Source organism: Parambassis ranga, chromosome 2 (assembly GCF_900634625.1).
Source record: "Parambassis ranga chromosome 2, fParRan2.1, whole genome shotgun sequence".
In the NCBI taxonomy this organism is placed as follows: domain Eukaryota; kingdom Metazoa; phylum Chordata; class Actinopteri; family Ambassidae; genus Parambassis; species Parambassis ranga.
Window position 1 is genome coordinate 40,391,688 of NC_041023.1, and position 17,632 is coordinate 40,409,319.

General features: G+C 43.3%; 1 protein-coding gene across 1 annotated transcript; it reads right to left on the reverse strand.

Moving 5' to 3' along the window:
* Positions 1-1,310: 1,310 nt before the first annotated feature.
* On the reverse strand, positions 1,311-17,629 carry LOC114432633 (semaphorin-5B-like). The gene is made up of 24 exons (XM_028400766.1): positions 17,559-17,629; positions 16,552-16,646; positions 13,634-13,691; positions 9,738-9,917; positions 8,643-8,742; positions 8,513-8,558; positions 8,363-8,425; positions 8,178-8,276; positions 7,824-8,037; positions 7,447-7,732; positions 7,240-7,375; positions 6,957-7,164; positions 6,678-6,885; positions 6,169-6,286; positions 5,896-6,080; positions 5,663-5,806; positions 5,449-5,596; positions 5,135-5,360; positions 4,710-4,931; positions 4,464-4,634; positions 3,891-4,040; positions 3,710-3,745; positions 2,978-3,186; positions 1,311-2,885 (listed from the first exon to the last, which is right to left on the reverse strand). Exons 4-24 carry the CDS (start codon positions 9,871-9,873, stop codon positions 2,724-2,726), a joined length of 3,267 nt encoding a protein of 1,088 aa, XP_028256567.1. The 5' UTR covers positions 9,874-9,917; positions 13,634-13,691; positions 16,552-16,646; positions 17,559-17,629; the 3' UTR covers positions 1,311-2,723.
* Between the last annotated feature and the right edge of the window lie 3 nt (positions 17,630-17,632).

The window sequence follows — 17,632 nt, forward strand, 5'->3', positions numbered from 1 at the left end:
TTGTCTGAATTCTTTTAGAAAACATCCCAGAGAGGAAGCATGTGATGTACGCTGTCCCAGACGCAGCAAACCCACACCCGTAGATTTATGTCTTCCCATGTTTGGAGACACTTTGATCAGACAAATCTTTTAGCAAGTGAATGTAGTGGATTAACCAACTTTAAAGTAGGAGGATTAAGTTATGTTGGACTGAAGTATAATGGTCACTAAGGTCTGACAACCATTCAGAGTAATAAAAAAGTAGTAAAAAAAAGTGTGTTTTCAGTGAAAACAAGCAGAATTTATTCAAAATTCTGTAATATTTATGGCCTCGGTGCTCCACTTTCCCAGTTTCTAAATGGGAAAAGGGTAAAAACGGAATTCGCATGAATAAATAAATTAATATAGTGCACAAGCGTTGTCTATTTTGGTGACCCTGTGGTTTTACCAGCAAATTAGACAGGAGAGCGGAGCTGCTCACCGGACTGTGAACTATAAACACTACCCAAATAGTGTCTGTTAGAGGCAATGATGTGTGAACTCAAACATTTGGGAGCACACTACTCTTTTATTAAAAGTGGCTTCCTCAGCTTCCTCAAAATAATTATTAAAATAGTTCCCAGAGATTGATTGGATAATAGTTGAACTTTTTGGTGGCCTTGTGAGGCCTTGTCCAGGATCATGAGCCAGGTTTCCAAGAACTCAGCCTATCAGTGCCTTTTATCTCCCAGAGGAAATAATCCCAGTAGCGCTAATCCTCCTCACTAATCTATAAATCGGAAGATGACATCCTATGCCTTATCACGTGAAGTGAAGTTTCTGTGCAGATAACTTTTTCCCTGGTAACATCTGGACACTTTGTCTGCACATCACTTATTTCTCCATGTGCTTCTATTATTCATCAGTAAAGCTATTCTGACCTGCCTACAGAAAAAAATAGAACCACTATACTGTACAGGCTGAGATGGGCACCTGAAGACTTACCTGGCTTCTCTTATGCAACATCAAATATTAAACAGATTTAGGAAGTGTGGGGACTAAAAGAGGAGCACCTGGTGACCTGTGTCCTCCGGCTCGTCAACCCACTTCAGGAGATAAACACACATTAATATAAATGGTCAAACAAACATCAATGTTGTGTATTTTGTTTTTAAAGGACATGGAACCAAAATATTGGCACCAAAACTGATTTATTTATTCTCATACAGTGTATAGTATACAAAAATATAAAGTACCAAAAGTTCACAGTGTCAAAAAAAGGCAGTGTTAGGTCAGACTCACAAGCAGACGTGTTCCATTTCGATCCAAACCACAAGTGTGAATGGTTCTTACTTGTAAACACACACATTGTCCAGCTGTTTGTTTCATGCCACATAACACAGAAAACAAAGGTGAGAAACACCTGAATTCATTTCATGGTATTTACAATTTAGAAACACAAGATATGACAAATACTTTCACAGATTAACTTAAATATTAACAACACTGTCTGAAATTATTTTAATTGCAGGTATTTGATTTTTAATTTACAACTCATTTATTAGAATTTGGTTCAATTTAAGGTGTGTGAATTTACGAATGAGCTGTTTCAGAATTTATATTAAGAATCTTATGATTTCCTAATAATAATTTTTACCATTTCAGGTAACACATAACCCACAACGATGTGGAAAACATATACACAAGCACCAAACGTGTTACCCTGCATATAACCATAACCTGCATGTTTTTCCAGGGGTACAGGAAGTACAGCCACAATAAAAGGCCAAATATGGATAATATGCTTTTTACTTGTACTATAATTTACTGAATATGACTTCTGAAATGTACTTTTGATAAAAAACAAACAAACCTCAGCCATGACTCAACTAATTGCAGCTTTTCTACAAATATCTCCTGTTTTCCTGCCTATCCTCTCTTTTTGCATTTTACTGTGAAGAAACAAGTTCATTACCACAATTACTGATGATGTTGTGTTGCTATTTTGACACTGTGTGGAAGATATGAAGGTATAGCCATAATATATTTGGTGATTTCATACCTTCAATGCAATAACATTCACAACATGGGGATGTGAAGGACCGGGTATATTTACACAATTTAAAAGGACCTTTCTCAGGCCGCAGACCATCTGCTGAAAGAAAGTCCCCTAACATGCATTGTTTACATTATACAGTACATACTGAGGTGTGTCGAGAATCTTCATTGTGGTAAAACTTAAAGCAAATAAGAGTCACTTCTTCACTCCATTCTGCGAGTTTCTCATCATGCATGTGTTTCAAATCAGTCTACAGTGAGGACAGTCCAAGCCGACCATCAAAAGTCCAGTGCAGGTGCATGCAATGTCTGCAGACTAGCTCCAGGCCTGCAGGAATGGTTTCACAGCCACGGCATCTCAACATCAACAATCTAAACACATAAATGAAAGGACTGCAGTCGATGTGACAACACACAGCTCCTCAATAATGATTGGTTTGCTGCTAGTTGAGTCAGCGATCACTTCTTCCTCAGAAAACAAGCAACTCTGTGTTTTGAAGAAGAGCAGGGGAAGGGAGATGCTCAAGCCAGAATAGCTCTTTAACCATTAAAGAACTCATTATTGAATGAAAACCTGCACATTCTGCTTGTAAAGGCTAAAAAAGGTGAACCGACCCTTCAAGATGTGACTGGTAAATAAAAAATGACATTTTGGAGTTGACCTGAAAACAATCTGAGTGACCTGGTGGAGGTGGTGGTTCTTCTTCTCAGCTGTGCATGTAGGTCCTGCAGGGGGAGTCTGCATGGAAGTCGTACTTGCCCAGAGTCGGAGGATAGTAGGTGGTGGTGAACACGTTGCTGGAGGGCAGCGGTGAGGAGAAGTGGTTGCACGTCTCATCATTCACATGGAGGTTGTTCTTATTTAGGGTCTGCAGAGTGGAGCAAAAAACATTTTTTTCATATAAAGAAAAAAACACTTTTACAGTTATATCACGTTTCCTCTATGGTGTGCACAATGTACCTTAAACTCCATGGGGATGTACTTCTCATTCTTTGGCGTGTTGCCCTGCTTGTTGTAGGTGAGGTGGTTGGGTGTGCTCGGGTGGATGACCGCTGACTCTGCTGATGGTCGGTTGAGGTGGTGGCAGTACGTGTAGGCCAGTGCTGAGAGCAGGGCTGCAGCAAAGAAGCTGGCCGAGCCAACAGCTACCAGCTGGAACAAGGTGAAGGCTAAAAAATGGAGAGGCGCTTTAAAGCAATGAGACACACGCATGGCTGATAATAAGCTTAGAAATTAAGGTTAAGAGTCCATCTAGATTTGATTTTAGGTTTGGATGGACATTCCTAATGACATAAGGGGAATTGTTGCTAGCTGGTAGCTTCAACAAGTATTAGAGGTGACAAAAATCCTCCTTTGGGGGCTGCACATGTCAACTCATCTGGCTAGTGCATGTGAGCTTTGGCAACCTGGGGAGAAGCACTGATACACAAACGAATGATCACCTGAAACTCTGCTGCTGGAGGATCAGAATGGAAGTTCTGTCTAACTTTTTCAAAAGACCAAAATCGATGGCACGTTTTGGCCACATAGGGCCAGAGAAACATCAATATGGTACCACATGAGGAGAAAAAAAATAAATTAATGAAACTGCCGATTTGGTTTGGATGTGTTATAAAAGAGAAGCCCAGCAGATGGGACTTGAGGAGTTCAGAAGTTGTGTAATTAATTTGAGTGGAAAAAAAAGACACTCACTTCCACAGCTCTGGTCCTCTTGGCCAGGCAAAATAACTGCAGGGAGACCGAATAAAAGGAAAAGACATTAATGTAGTGAAGAAAAATCATTGCAGCTCCAGAAGATCAAACTACAAAAAGGAGCAGTTACTTGACCGTTCTCAAAGTGGGCACACTGCTGACATTAACTCCATGTGCTTACCTGGCACCTCATGAGGCTGGCACGGCCTGGACTGGGTGATGTTGCCCTGGCAGGCGCTGACCTCGGCCTCCTGGTCATCACTGCAGCGACGGGTGCGATGCTGCATACCCTCCTCATCACAATACCCCCACTCGGTCCACTCTCCCGAGCCTGCAGACAGAACACTTCAGCATCAGCTGAGGAGTTTGATTACAGAACAAAAGTGTTTAACTGGTGAGGAGTTGATTGCACCAATTTGCTCCCAACGTCTCTGACTAAAGAACTAAAAGAGATGCTTTGGTCCACTTTTTACATAAATGCTTAAATTTGAAGCTCTGTCCTGCTCACATTTGAGCACATCTGAGTCCTCTGTTCTGCTTTCAGCGAGTGCATGCTGGGTTAAGTGTTAACAGCTACATTGTTTGAAGTCTCAGCACAAATATTGATTTGCAACTGGCTGTGAGGAAGAGATTTCCCACCAGGACCAATGCAGGCACCGTTATTTAATCTGGTGGAGACAGGGTGGATCTATGAAGCATATTTATGCTGAAACAATTATGAAAAACATCCACTTTTCAAACTATGATTTACTACCTTCACAGACATGTGTATTACAGAGAGCCTCTTCAGTATGCAGGCCTATACAGATGTCTCCTCCATTGGCAGGTGGTGGGCTGCTGCATGTCCGAGTCCGCTGGTAGTGACCGCCTCCACAGCTGGATGAGCAGTGGGACCAGGAGGACCAGCAGGACCAGGCACCACTGACTAAAAACAAAACATTTCAGCTATGTAAATATTTCTGCTAATGAGACTGTGTGATGGTCAGAACCTCAATGCTACCTGGGCAGGGTTGAGCGTTGCAGTCCTGGTACTCCACAGGAGATCCCACACAGGCGCTGGGGTTGGTTCTGCCCTCTACTGTGGAGCAGCTACGCTTCCGGGTTCGGAAGCCACTGGAACACTGCTGAGAACAGCTGGACCACATTTCCCATGATCCCCATTGGGCACCTTGGGGTAGGGACAGAGCTCGACCACTTGTCTTCACTAAGTCTTCAACCAAAGCTGCAATGCAAAAAACATCAAAGACACACATCAACCCAAACAGGGAAAAGTATTCAAGTGGAGCCAGACATGAGGTGCAATGTGGGACACGGTAAAAAACAATTTCCCTGAACACATACAGGCACCCACAATTATTTACTTATGAATTACCACTGCAAAGTTGGAGAAAAATCACCGATTTAATACAAAAAAAAACAACTCACAGTCAGTCTGGCAGGCCCCGGACCCGTCGTTGGGGCAGAATCGTGTCTCCACCTTCTTCTTGCCCATCTGGAGCTGCTGCGGCTCATGTAGCAGCGCCCGGCATGTGTACCTGAATCTCTGCTCCTGCCGCGAGCCATCTTGACTGACATTAACCGGCATCCATGGTGTCCAGGGGGTGTTCCGGCGAACCTCAGGACAAGCCTCCAGGTTACAAGCCTTATACTCCTGAAAGACAGGACAGAGGAAGCTGATTCCAAACACTAGTTTTTGGTTGTATTTAGATTGAGAGAAAGCCATTAAATCATTGCAGCACCATTGCACATCCAGGACAGTTGTTTCCATTCTCACAGGTTCTGGTCCTGGAGTGGACCCCTCCTCCACATTCAGCGCTACAGTGAGCCCAGGAGCTCCATGCCGTCCACAGCACCGGCAGAGGACAGGGCTTTTTCTCATTGCACAGTCTGGAGTTACACACACAGAAACAATCAATGACCTCATCTCATCAATGAGAATGCTGACTCCCTCACCTCTCCTCTCGACCCTGGCCTACACAGATCCTCCCACCGTGCCGAGGTGCAGGGTTGTTGCAGGACCGCTGCCTCACTTCAAATCCAATGCCGCAACTGCTGCTGCACTGGCCCCATGAAGACCACGGCGTCCAACCTCCATTCCTGGGAACCAAAAGGTCAGACAGGGACTGTGAACACCACCCGACTCAGCATGGAGACAATAGAGGTCTGCAACAGAAAAACAACTGCACCTGGAGCAGTTTGCCACCTGGATGGTCGGACCTTTGCATTCAAAACCACCACATCTGGCAACCGGTCCGTCACATGTACGGGACCGACACATGCAGCTGCTGATGGATCCCTCGCCGTCGTTGTGGTTACAAGGTTGCCATGGCGCCCAAGGTCCAAAACCACCATTCTGTGTCAGGTTCCTCAGCTCCAGAGAGGAAGATGACACTTTTATGGTTGATAAATGTCCTTTAAATGTTAATTATTTTTAAATAAAGAGACAGACTGCGTCTTACTGGGCACTCTGTGATGTTCTGGGTCCACTGGTTCATGTTGGAGCTCTCCTCAATGGTGGTGCAGCGCTTCTGTTTGTGATCCCAGCCACAGTATGGATCTCGAGCCTCCATGCAGGTACTGTGAGAGAAGAAGAAGAACTTCTGTTGTGTTTCAAGAGCTATTAATACTGACTTTATACAATATTTTAAAAGCCTGTCAACACATTCCAGCAGTGTATTTATTGCCAACAAATTCATTAATAGCCTGCTTATGTAGTGTCTGCAGTGCTGTGCCAAAATACAGACTGACAGTTCAGAAACAGGCAAAATAAAATGGCCTCTTAACATAATCATTTTTGTCAGCATTTGCTTTCAGGTTTGGACACCCTCAAAAGTTTGTCTGTTTAATGGCACAGCTCATAAATCTATTTGAGCAATAATCAGTAAATCTACACCGTCACCCACAGCACCAGAAAACAAATGGCCTCCTTCTTGACCTTGTTCTGTGCTTGCAGACTGTGGGATCATACCGTTCAGTTGGATAGTTGGAGCAGCGCTCTAATGGGATCTTCACCAGCCTGTCATCGAGCCCCACAAACAGCGATCGGTCCGTGTGGAGGATTTTGAGGCTTTTTATTGGTCCCACCTGCCCCTCAGGGAGGATCCTGAGCTCCTCCAGGTAGCAGCCATGAAGGCTCTTATTGGTTGTGGAGAGAGTCTTCAGGATGGTGCCGTACTCTGATGGTGACACAACTACTTAGTCACAAGTTTAATTCAGACGTGATTATTTATTTTTTCTCCTCGTTTACCGGTGCCGATGTACATGACGTGGTACAGAGCATCCCGGCCCTGCACGAGGTCCACCACCAGCTTGGAAAAGCGCAGGTTGTCCTGGGTGAGCAGAGGGTTGATGGTGACCGGCTGGACCACATCATTCATGAGGAAGAGCCGCTGGGCGTCCTGGAGGCTGCGCTCTGTCAGGTTTCCACCAGGGCCGCCCTCCTCCAGCGTGCCACACTGAGATGCCAGGAAGAAGGTATTATCAAAAACTAGTGGGTGCATTTCTGTTCTTACTTCAATTTAAGGAATTACCTGAAAATTGGGTATAGGGTTTGGGGTGGAGAGCCAAGCAGTGCGCGGGTTCTCTTGGTAACGAAAGGGTCCATTGAAGGCCTGGGTGATGGAGCTCAGATTGAAGGCACAAACAGCAGAGGCAGATATACTGTTCCTGAAAGAGAGGAGAGTGTTATCATGAGCACATATCAAAGATACTGTCCTTTGATGGAGATCATCACTCACACATTGGTGGTGAAGATGCCGTAGATCAGGTCTTGCTCTGGTAGGTAGAAGGTGCTCTGCAGCTCATTGTAGTAAAAGGGGATTTCTCCTGAGCGTGAGCAGTTGAGCCGCGCCTTCATGAAGGTGGTCCATGTGTCCTCCAGGAGAAAACGGCCTCCCATGTCGTTCTTGCAAACCCGAGCCACCCGAGAGAACACCATCTTCCCACAATCATTTTCCACAGCAGTTTCTCGCAGGAAGAAGTAGGCGAAGCGACCGATCTCGTACACAGACACGAAATGAGGCTCTGGACGACGTGAGAATTGGGAAGATAAGACATCTGCAGACATGTTTACAGGTCTGAGGAAGAGAACGTATCGGTGCAGTGCTCTGCTCACCATTAAGCCATTTGGAATTGTATTGTGCTGTGCGCAGTGGCGGCATGTTGCCTAGGCTCCTGTAGATGACAGGATCACGCCCAGAGAAGTCGATCACCGTGGCAGCGTACAGCTCGCCTTTTTCCGTTACCATGGCAGTGGAGTTGTGGCGTGGGTCGTAGGGACATCGGGCAACACCATTCACTGTGTCCAACACCTGACTCATGTTAAAAACCTGACACAGAACGAAAAGGCTTTTTTTAGAGAAAGCTTTTACTCACAAAACTTTTAATTAATGATCTGTATCTGAACATAATAGGAACATCGATTGATCAAACTCCGATTGGACCCCAACAACAATGATGCTGTACCAACCTGCCTGGTTATGCAGACGGGGGTAAAAGCATTGGTCCCACATGTGAAGAGCATCCTCCCACTTATCAACAAAACCCGGATGTAGTTCTGACATTCATCCTGCAGGTGAATACATGCAAAGTGTACATGAACAGCTGCTTTGTTGATAATCTAACAAAATAAATGTCTGAGTAAAAAAAATGTACCTCAGATTTGCCTTTGCTCTGGCATGAACGCTTCGTGTCTTCATCTGGTGCCCATTCAGTAGCCTGAGGAGAAAAGCAGTGGGTAATTGTCTGGAGTGCTGTGATAACTGTCATATGTATGCTAATTTCCAACAAACTGATAAACCTTACCTGTATGAGGGAGGCGTTGCTCAAACTCAATCTGAACAGGTAGTTCCTGTTTGAAGGATTTTTCATGTTAAGGTCAGTTATTACACTTTAATGTGATTCTGTTGTGTTCTGGTTGTGTTTTTTGTGTCACCTTGCTCCTACAATCAGCTGGTTTCTGTGCAGGTCCATGGTCAGCTGGGAGAAATCCTTCACTCCTGGATGGGAGAACTCCGACACCCATGTCCTGAGTGCTGCATGGATGAAGGGAAAACAAGCAGCAGAACAACAGGGAAGGCGTTATGTGTGCGGTGGAATAAAGGATGCAGTACAACCAAGGACTACATTTCCCTCCCATAACTCAGCTGACCAGCTGATCCTGCAGCATGAGAGCTCCCCATGCTCTCTGAACCTGATGCGGGAATGGAGGCTCAGTCAGTTTTCCAGGAAGTAAAACACAACTTGCTACAAATCTTCAACACACAGACGGTGTTTTTATACATCTGTTTCCGATGAGAAATGGGAAGCGTGCATACACCACATACATAAGTGCAACAAATTAATCCTTCCCTTAGTGTTTTAGGCAAATTACTGCTGCCGCCTCAATCGAGTGAATGCTTGTTCATTCCATTTGATAGCCGGTCTGTGGGACAAATGCATTCAAAACAATAACAGAGCCAGCGAAAGCATTGAGCTGAATTTAAACTGACATCCAGTCAAAATAATACCATCAAAGACCCTTTGTTAGACAGCTGAGGAGGAACATTTAATGAGACCACGCTGCAGACATGACAACAAAATGTTTATTCATTTCATATACAGCTTTACACCACCCTTTAATGTGGTCCTTTGTAAGCCTTGATGCGCAAGTAAACACAGAAAAATACTATTAATGCTCATTAATTCCGCCTGAAAGCCTTTTTTTACGCTGCCAGACTTTTTATTATCTTATCGCATCAAACCTCAAGCTCTGTGTTATTTTTTATTCATCTCACATAAAATATGAAGCAAAGGCACCTGGTCTCAGTTCCACTCTCTGAAAGAGGGCAACAATACAACCTGGATACAAACCTTCCACTTGAACAACAGTGATTTTCAGAGAGGCGATTGAATCCAAATTGCTTTTGTGCACCTGCCCGTGTACATAATGAAGCAGACAGGCCATGCACACAAACAACAAATTCCTGAGCCTGTGATCACTTAAATACAATATATAAGCAAGGACATGTATGGGTGGAGAGGGACTCACCTTGGTAGGAGACAACAGGATGCTCCTTTCTACTGCACTCTGCAGGTTTAGTCAAGGGCTGCTGGCACAGACACATGGATGCACAGATGACCAGCACGAGGCCACAGGGGGAGAGGGCCCGCCCTGATGTTACCATAGCTACACCCACATCCAGTCTTCTCGTAGGTCCTCAGGAAACACCTGTTAGAGCAGAGGCGATAAAGAGGCTTCGGCTTGCACACCCCTCCCTTCTCTGCGTCCATCCATCTACATTAGTCCTGCTGCTGCTCAGCCTAGCAGCGCCTCTGCTGTGGGTGTCCAGGCCACACTGTCAGCAGGGCTCGGTCACAGTTAATTCACCTCAAAAAGGCCAGAGCCAACGATCGCTCTCAGGCTGACTCTTGAACCGAGGGTGCTGTCAACAGAGCTCATTTTAAAAAGAGCCACATCAGATCTGCTTAAAGATGGTGATCTGGTGATGATCACCAACTTCTTATGAGTCTATGCTCATGTCCAACAAACTGAATTTGAAGAAACTTTCTCAATTCCCGTGGTATCAAACTTGTGTTTTCCCTATAGCTGCTTCTTTCTTTGGAGGAATGGAGGCAGTGGATGTCTGGCTGTGTACTGGGAGGACTGAATGTGTGTGAAGGCAGAAGTTTTTCAACCTGCTGGGTCTTACATTGCTGCTTAATGAAGCGATGGGGCCAGAGCCTCCACCGCTGGCCCTGCTTTTGTTGTGGGGCCGAGCTGCTCTCCCTGCCTAATGTTCGGGGGTTCGTCTGTTCAACACAATGAGGGGGAACAACAGCCAATGTCAATCAGATTCTTTGGGGGTAGTAGAACATGTACAGACTCTCTGTACTCTGTGATTAGCCTGAGCTAGAAAGATTTGATTTTCCTAGCCAGACATCAGGAGCTCCAATTTTGCAATTTGTAGAAAAGTGTTGCAGACATTATCTTTCCTGCAGCCTTGAGTGTATCAGAACATTCATTAATGCATCCACCCGTGTTGGAATAACACCATGAAGCCTTAACAACCTGTGTAGAGATTGGAAATAGAGAGCCTCCAATGTCTCATGTGACCTGTCTGTGTTTGGACTGCATGTGACCTGTTCACAGCAGGAACACAGCTAAGACTGGAGACTGGGAGGTTTTCACCACTTACTGACAAGTGTAGCAGCTCTGTGATTCCTCTCCTGGAGGAAACACAGATGTGAAATAAAAGATACACAGCAAAGCACAGTGGAGGAAGGGGGCAGTTGTCTGCCACCTACAGAAACAGATTACTTCAAAAGCTTCAGTTCATTTACGCACCAAATTATCCTGGAATTCCTGTTTTATTTTACACTAACGCTGCAGAATTTTAAAGGAGCAGCTGCAGCGTCAGGAGTTCAGTTAAGTTGAAATGTTGTGACACTTTAACAAGTGTTTGGACAGAGTATCAAAACCTCTGCAGCACAGTTATACAAACTTTACATAGCACAGACGTTTCTGTCACCTAAAACAAAACCTCAATTTTTCTTTCAACGTGAAGCCAATGGCTGGAATTTTGTTTCTCTACTGAACCAAACAACTACAGAATGCTGAAGCCTAAACAATTATAGACACACCCACCACAAAGAATCATCCGACATTAAAGAAACATGCAGTGCTTTCTGCTACCTGTGCTTGTCTTTGTTTCCGGAATGTCTCACTTGGATACTTTCAGTGTTTTTAAAAGGATATGATGATTTAAATTAGGTGTCAATGGCCCTCTTTTGTGGCCATTTGACCAGCAGGTTCTGTTCACTCATTCTTTTTTGCAATAGATAATTATATATGTCATGTTCTGGCCACAAAGGATGCACTCGAGAACCTTGAAAGTATTTAACAGTGCGTCCACCAGCATACCGAGACACTGCATGTACATGTAAAGTGTGCTTCATTAAAATCTGGACTAATCATCTTTACTGGGAGGATATATGACAGGGAAATTAATTACAAGTGATATTTCTTTATTCAGAAGCCCTGTAATTTGTTCCTCAATGGCATCTGAAATAAAGGGAGGTAGTCCAGCATCTGACCCTTGTATATCAGCCTCTTGTTTAAACTCTCTCCACCAGAGTGCTTGGAGTCCATCCAAGTATCATGAAAAGAAACAAGAATCTCCCCACCGTCCTAAAAAACTGGGATTTCAAACTCTGAATTCCTCCTTAATTAAAAAAAACTCAGAAAACAACAGCAGCCATCAGATCCACAATGCTTCTTCTGAAATCTGCTTCTACTTCACACGGCTCTTACCTAACAGTGATATTAATTACCAATGAAGTCAGTTCATGGAAATTTGTTACTTGGAGCAAATGGACACTGAGAGGGCACCCGAAGTCTTTCCATCAAAATATTCAGAGAGGACCATTTCCGAGGCAGTGTTCTCAGCTCCTTCCTACCGGGGTGAATGGCCTCTCTGTGCAACCTGCCAACTATCTGCCAATGGCTGCTCTCTTTTACAAGTGAATAGACTGAGTTTAGCCACAGTTAAAAAGACACACTAACGTGCCATGGCTGCGCCACAATGGCCGCTCGGGTAATTTGCCAAACCTAATGATGCCGGTTTGGCCCCGGCAAGAGGAGGTAGAGAGCAGGAATCCTAAAGAGGCGCGCAGCTGCACTGATCTCCCCCTCACTCCTCTCTGTCTCCCTCTGTCCTCTCATCAACACGGTCCATTTTCTTTTGATACAGATGACACAAATATGATGTAAAGGCATGCAGCTGCAGTCCCACCCTGTCAATACACACCTAAAGGTCTCTATCGGTGATTGGAAATACTTGTATCCGTGCATATGGAGGGAAAAGAAGGAAAAACAAGAAATGTGAAGTTGTCTCTTTTTCAAAGGTGGGTATATCACCTGAAAGTGCTGATCACAACACTGATGTGCCAAATCACAGAAAACTCTGGTCATGGAGACCACAACAAAACTAAGATGAACACAAATCAATGCTAACTAATAATACTTCACAGATATGCATATGAAAGGAATGCTTGCTTTGAATGAGGTGGATGCTGTTGCACATCGTTGGCTGCCTACCTTAGCATCACCTGCCTGGCTTGACTCCAACTCATGAATCATGAATGGATGTTCCCTGTTAAGTCACATGATTACAACTGAACCATTTCTACTACAACTCTTATTCATTCAGGAAGACAGCGAGAAAGAATATTTATACTAAACCAGCATCCTCCTCTCTAAGAGAATGTTTAATGTGCCATTAAAATTAATGATACACACAAAGGAGCATTTCACAGATTTGTAAACCCACTATTATTCCTGTAATTGTTATTTGTTAATGTGATAAATAGATAAGTTAATATAAATTACATTTTCTGCTGAAAAAAAGATGTTCTTTTTATAATGGGGAGTTTTAGTAATCATCCACTGTCGCACACAAGGTGGTCCCTGCTTGACAAAAGGTTCATCAATTTAATAGTCAGGCTCTAAAAACACACACATTCGAACAATTTTTCAACCCAGACTGAGGTTATTGATCGTGGGTCCCGCTGCCTCCCCTCTGCTCCTTTCTCCTACACCATCCCCATGCCAATTTTAGCACTTAAGCCTCAGACAGAACAAAGGAAATTTCTATACCTGAACCCTGCTGAGTATTAACAAATGGCTATCCGTGAAACATGTTGTCTCCAAAGGCAGAGACAGAGGGCTATGCTGGGTGAAAAGGGAGGAAGGAGAGGTGAGGGGTCACAGTATAGATCATTTGAGGAGAAATATGCCTGCAGAGAGGAAACACGCAGAAGGAAAGGTAGCTGAGTTAGAGAGAAGCAACACAAAAGAGTAAGCAATCGCACAGCAGGGGAAACGTGCACACACACGCACACACACACGCACACACACTGTTCAAAGATACAGGAAAATAAACTTACTAGTTTACCATTCCACCCCGCAGATTCCGTAGACAGTGGAGTGGCCCCGATCCCGGCGCTTCACATGGTGAGAAAAAAAAGAAGAGGGCGAGAACTTGTTACACATGGGCACACAGTACCACGCTGACCAGAGAGAGTGTGTGTGCAGGGAGGTGGGGTGTGTGTGTGTGTGTGAGGCATTTGTGTTTGTGCAGAGCAAACTCTCCCAAGAGAGTGAGGTCACATTAAGGTGGTAATCGGCTCATGCATTTGGATCATTTGTGTTTTGGTCCCTAAAGTTCAGAACTGTGGTGTTTTTGCAAAGCATTAAAGATACCTGATACACACTTGCTGTTAAATATTAAAGATTCTCAATATAGTTCTAAAATGCCTACTGCTGTTTCCTGTGTGTTGTATGGACAAACCTCATAACTACTCTAAGGCCAAGCACCAAAGTTTTTATGAACGTAGCATTAGCCAAGAAGGTGCAGTATAGGCGGCCTCAGGATGAGCCTATACCCGGGATTCGTTACCATGGCAGCCCAGAAAATGAAGGAGAATGTGTCCACACAGCTGCAGTGTCATCATGACTGTGTGAACAGAGTCAATAGTAAACTTCATTAATGCAGACAAACATTTTGTTTGCCTAAACAAACAAATCCGGTCTTGATGACCAACACCACAACACAACACCATCACAATAAAGAATACTGGAAAATTATGCATACTCAGTTTTTGGCACGCGCTGTCCTTGAAAAGGTAAATAGATCAAGAGGCGCTACAATGGACGCACATCCTCTTCATGCTCTATCAACCCCATTCCTGTCTGTGTCAACAGGCAGAAATTATGACAGGTCCTCAAACATCTGACAGAGACACCAGTCAGGCGTGGCTACAGTAGTGGCTGCCAATTTCATAAGGAGAAGGGGCGACCTCTCATTCAGAAATTAATAGCATCAATAAATCACAGGCAGTGAAAAACGACAGGCTGCTTTAGTCTGTGTGTGCCCAGCAGAGCATAACAAGACAAATAACACTTCCTGACCTCATCCCCAAACTTCTACAGAGCAGGATATTCATCTCTCTCAGCCTCAGTCTCACCACAGCAGAGAAGCAAACCCTGCTGAGAGGATGAACGGCTCCTTCCTATGCAAACTTCAGGATAACCTCCTCCAGCTCTGTTTTTACAGCCCTCCTGTCACTGCAGAGGCTGACAGATTACAGACATAGTGAGACGCAGGGGAGAGCAGGGCTATGAACAGTGGACTTTAGGGGGGCTGAAGACAGCCAACGAGCTGTCAGCTGAAGAAATGAGTATGATGGTATGATTCTTAAAATGTATAGGGAGTTTAGGAACCATTTTAAAGTCCTTTTATCACTAACACAGTGATCGCTATAATCTCCAAAGGCCTCCATTAATCCACGAGCAGCTGCAGAGGAGGCCTACAGTGGTTACCCAACAACTCTTAACCCCAAAAACCAGAGCACCCGCCCCCCCACATCACTGCCCTGAATGGAAGCCTTGTGCAGCAGCACATACTGCTCCACTGTGAAAGAGATCTGTGTGTGTCACAAAGAAATATTGACTTTTAATACTTCAAACATTCAGCTCACTCCGTTTTAAAGGCTGGCTGTGTTGATTTTTTTTAAGAAACCCTGCAGTCACTGAGGTTTACCTTTTTACTAGCGCAATAAAACTCTGCACACAGGAGTCTCACACACACAGACGGTGCAGTTTAGAAGTTAGGAAGCACCCCAATGACATTTGAGTGGTGAATTATATGCATGTAAGTTAAACTGCATGACTATCTAAGAGATATGCTAATTTGAAAAGTGCAAAAATTAGGTGTCAAGATTAGGTAAACTATTTCTTAGCTGATCTTGAAAGAAATTCAAGCTCCAAATGTCTTATTTACTCTTCATATATTTGTTTATTTACTTGTGTAGAAAATAGAAAAAGCTTTGGAGCTATTTCTTGACCAAGGTCTATTGTAAAAGCAAAACTTTAACTGTAAAAACGAATGAGTTGTTAAATGTCTGCAAGGTGCAAAATTCCCATGTACCAAAACTGAAATCCTTTGGTTTTCCAGGAAAAAAAATAAGGCTTTAACAAGTTTCCCTGAATAAATACAAGTGAAACACACACACAGCCTCAGAGTCTTCCATGAATTTTGGTCTGTGTGAGTGGAGAAAACCCCAACACCCAGCCGCCTGTCCATCATAGCCTCAGCTCTGAACTCGCTCTTTTTTCCTTATTTTTTCCACTTTAGGCTGACCTCACGCAAAACTGTGGAGGTCTGTGGGCACACATTCAGGCCTCCGGTTCAATGATTTAATGCCACTTCCATTTAGGGGGTTATACATTAGCAGCAGTGGTGCTGTTACATATGGTGAGAGTTATTAGCAGCTCTGTTTCCATTTGACTCTCTACTACTAATCTACTCCACAGTCCACAATATTCTGGTCATCATGTAACAATTATTGGGTTAAAAACAAGAGCAAAGCACATTAATCTGTGCCCTAACACTTAATGTCTTCACATATTGCTAAAGGAATAAGAAATATATTCAATGTTTGGCAATTGATGGAAATATGTGAATACAAAAGTGTCCCAATATGGCTGTACAGAAAAAATATATTTGCTGTAGACTAGCATAGAATCTAGTCTCGTCGGTCACATAGGAGCAATGTTCCCCAAAAACATAATAATAACTGTTTATTATTATAGCGCCGATTCAAAAGCTGGACATTTAAGTTAAAATGTGTCCCCCACTCAAAAATAAAAGTTATTTTAAAATAACTTTCATTTTTGAGTGGGGGGTTGGCGCACAATCCATCAACATCGCGCATAAACTGAACAAAAACGCGGTGAGTGGGCTAATCCACGCCACTGACTTCAGTAATAAATCAGTGACTAATCAAATGAATCTGTGGCTTACCTTTCACCTTGGACTCATCACTGAATTCCTGCTGATTTAAGGCGTCTGCGCGCACACACAGCCCGTTACGCACAGCTGTGCGCTCTGCTGCGAGCCTGTGAACAGGAGCACCTTATGAGTGAGGTTTAAGCACCAGTAGGGGTGCTGTCAAGAACACACGAAGGTCCACATGTGCAACAAACTCTGTAGTTTCAGCTTTTAAGTCTCCCCTGTCTGAAAATAACTATAATAATAATTTTAATAATAATAATGAGTCTGTGTGCACAAAAAACATTTTCTTCTATTACCCAGAACATCCCAGAACAACCACAGACACATGGCAGCAGACTACACTGATTTAAACATGGAGGTTGTGATGAAAATGACAGATTATCACTTATCTCCGCTTACATTTTTTATTTATACTCACCATTATTATTTCTAACTTTGGTTCATTGAGGAAAGGAACCCAGGTTTTATCATCCAATGACAAGGTTTGTCTGCCACCTAGTGGAAGAACATCGTACTAGCCTACACAAACTGGCAATGGCGTAAATAACAGTGTAATTATGTCAACAAGTGCTATTATAATGCCAAAAAAATATATATACAAAAATAAAATAAATCTATATATACAGGCTTCTAAATTTCACAGGGATTCGCAGGCTTTTTAATATCACGACAATAAGGGAATAAATACATTAAATGTACTCTATTCACAAAAATACGACAATATCCACGTAAAATGACAAATAATTTTAAAATACTACTACTACTACTAATAATCATAATAATAATAATAATAAGAAGAAGAAGAAGAATTTTACGTGGATACTGTCGTATTTTTGATAATAATATAATAATAATAATAATATTTTCTCGTTAATTACCACTTTATACTAAATTTAAACAGGACTTAAGACACAAACTAATAAACCATAAGCACAAATATTTGCTCAGTTGAGCAATTAAATAAATTTAGGCTTAGTTGCAATAAATAAGGCAATAAATTCCCGCGCTTTACTCACTCTTTATAAGCTCATGGTAACAACGCATTCACTTTCCCGTGTCTGCTTCATCCAATTCCTGCTGAGAATCCACG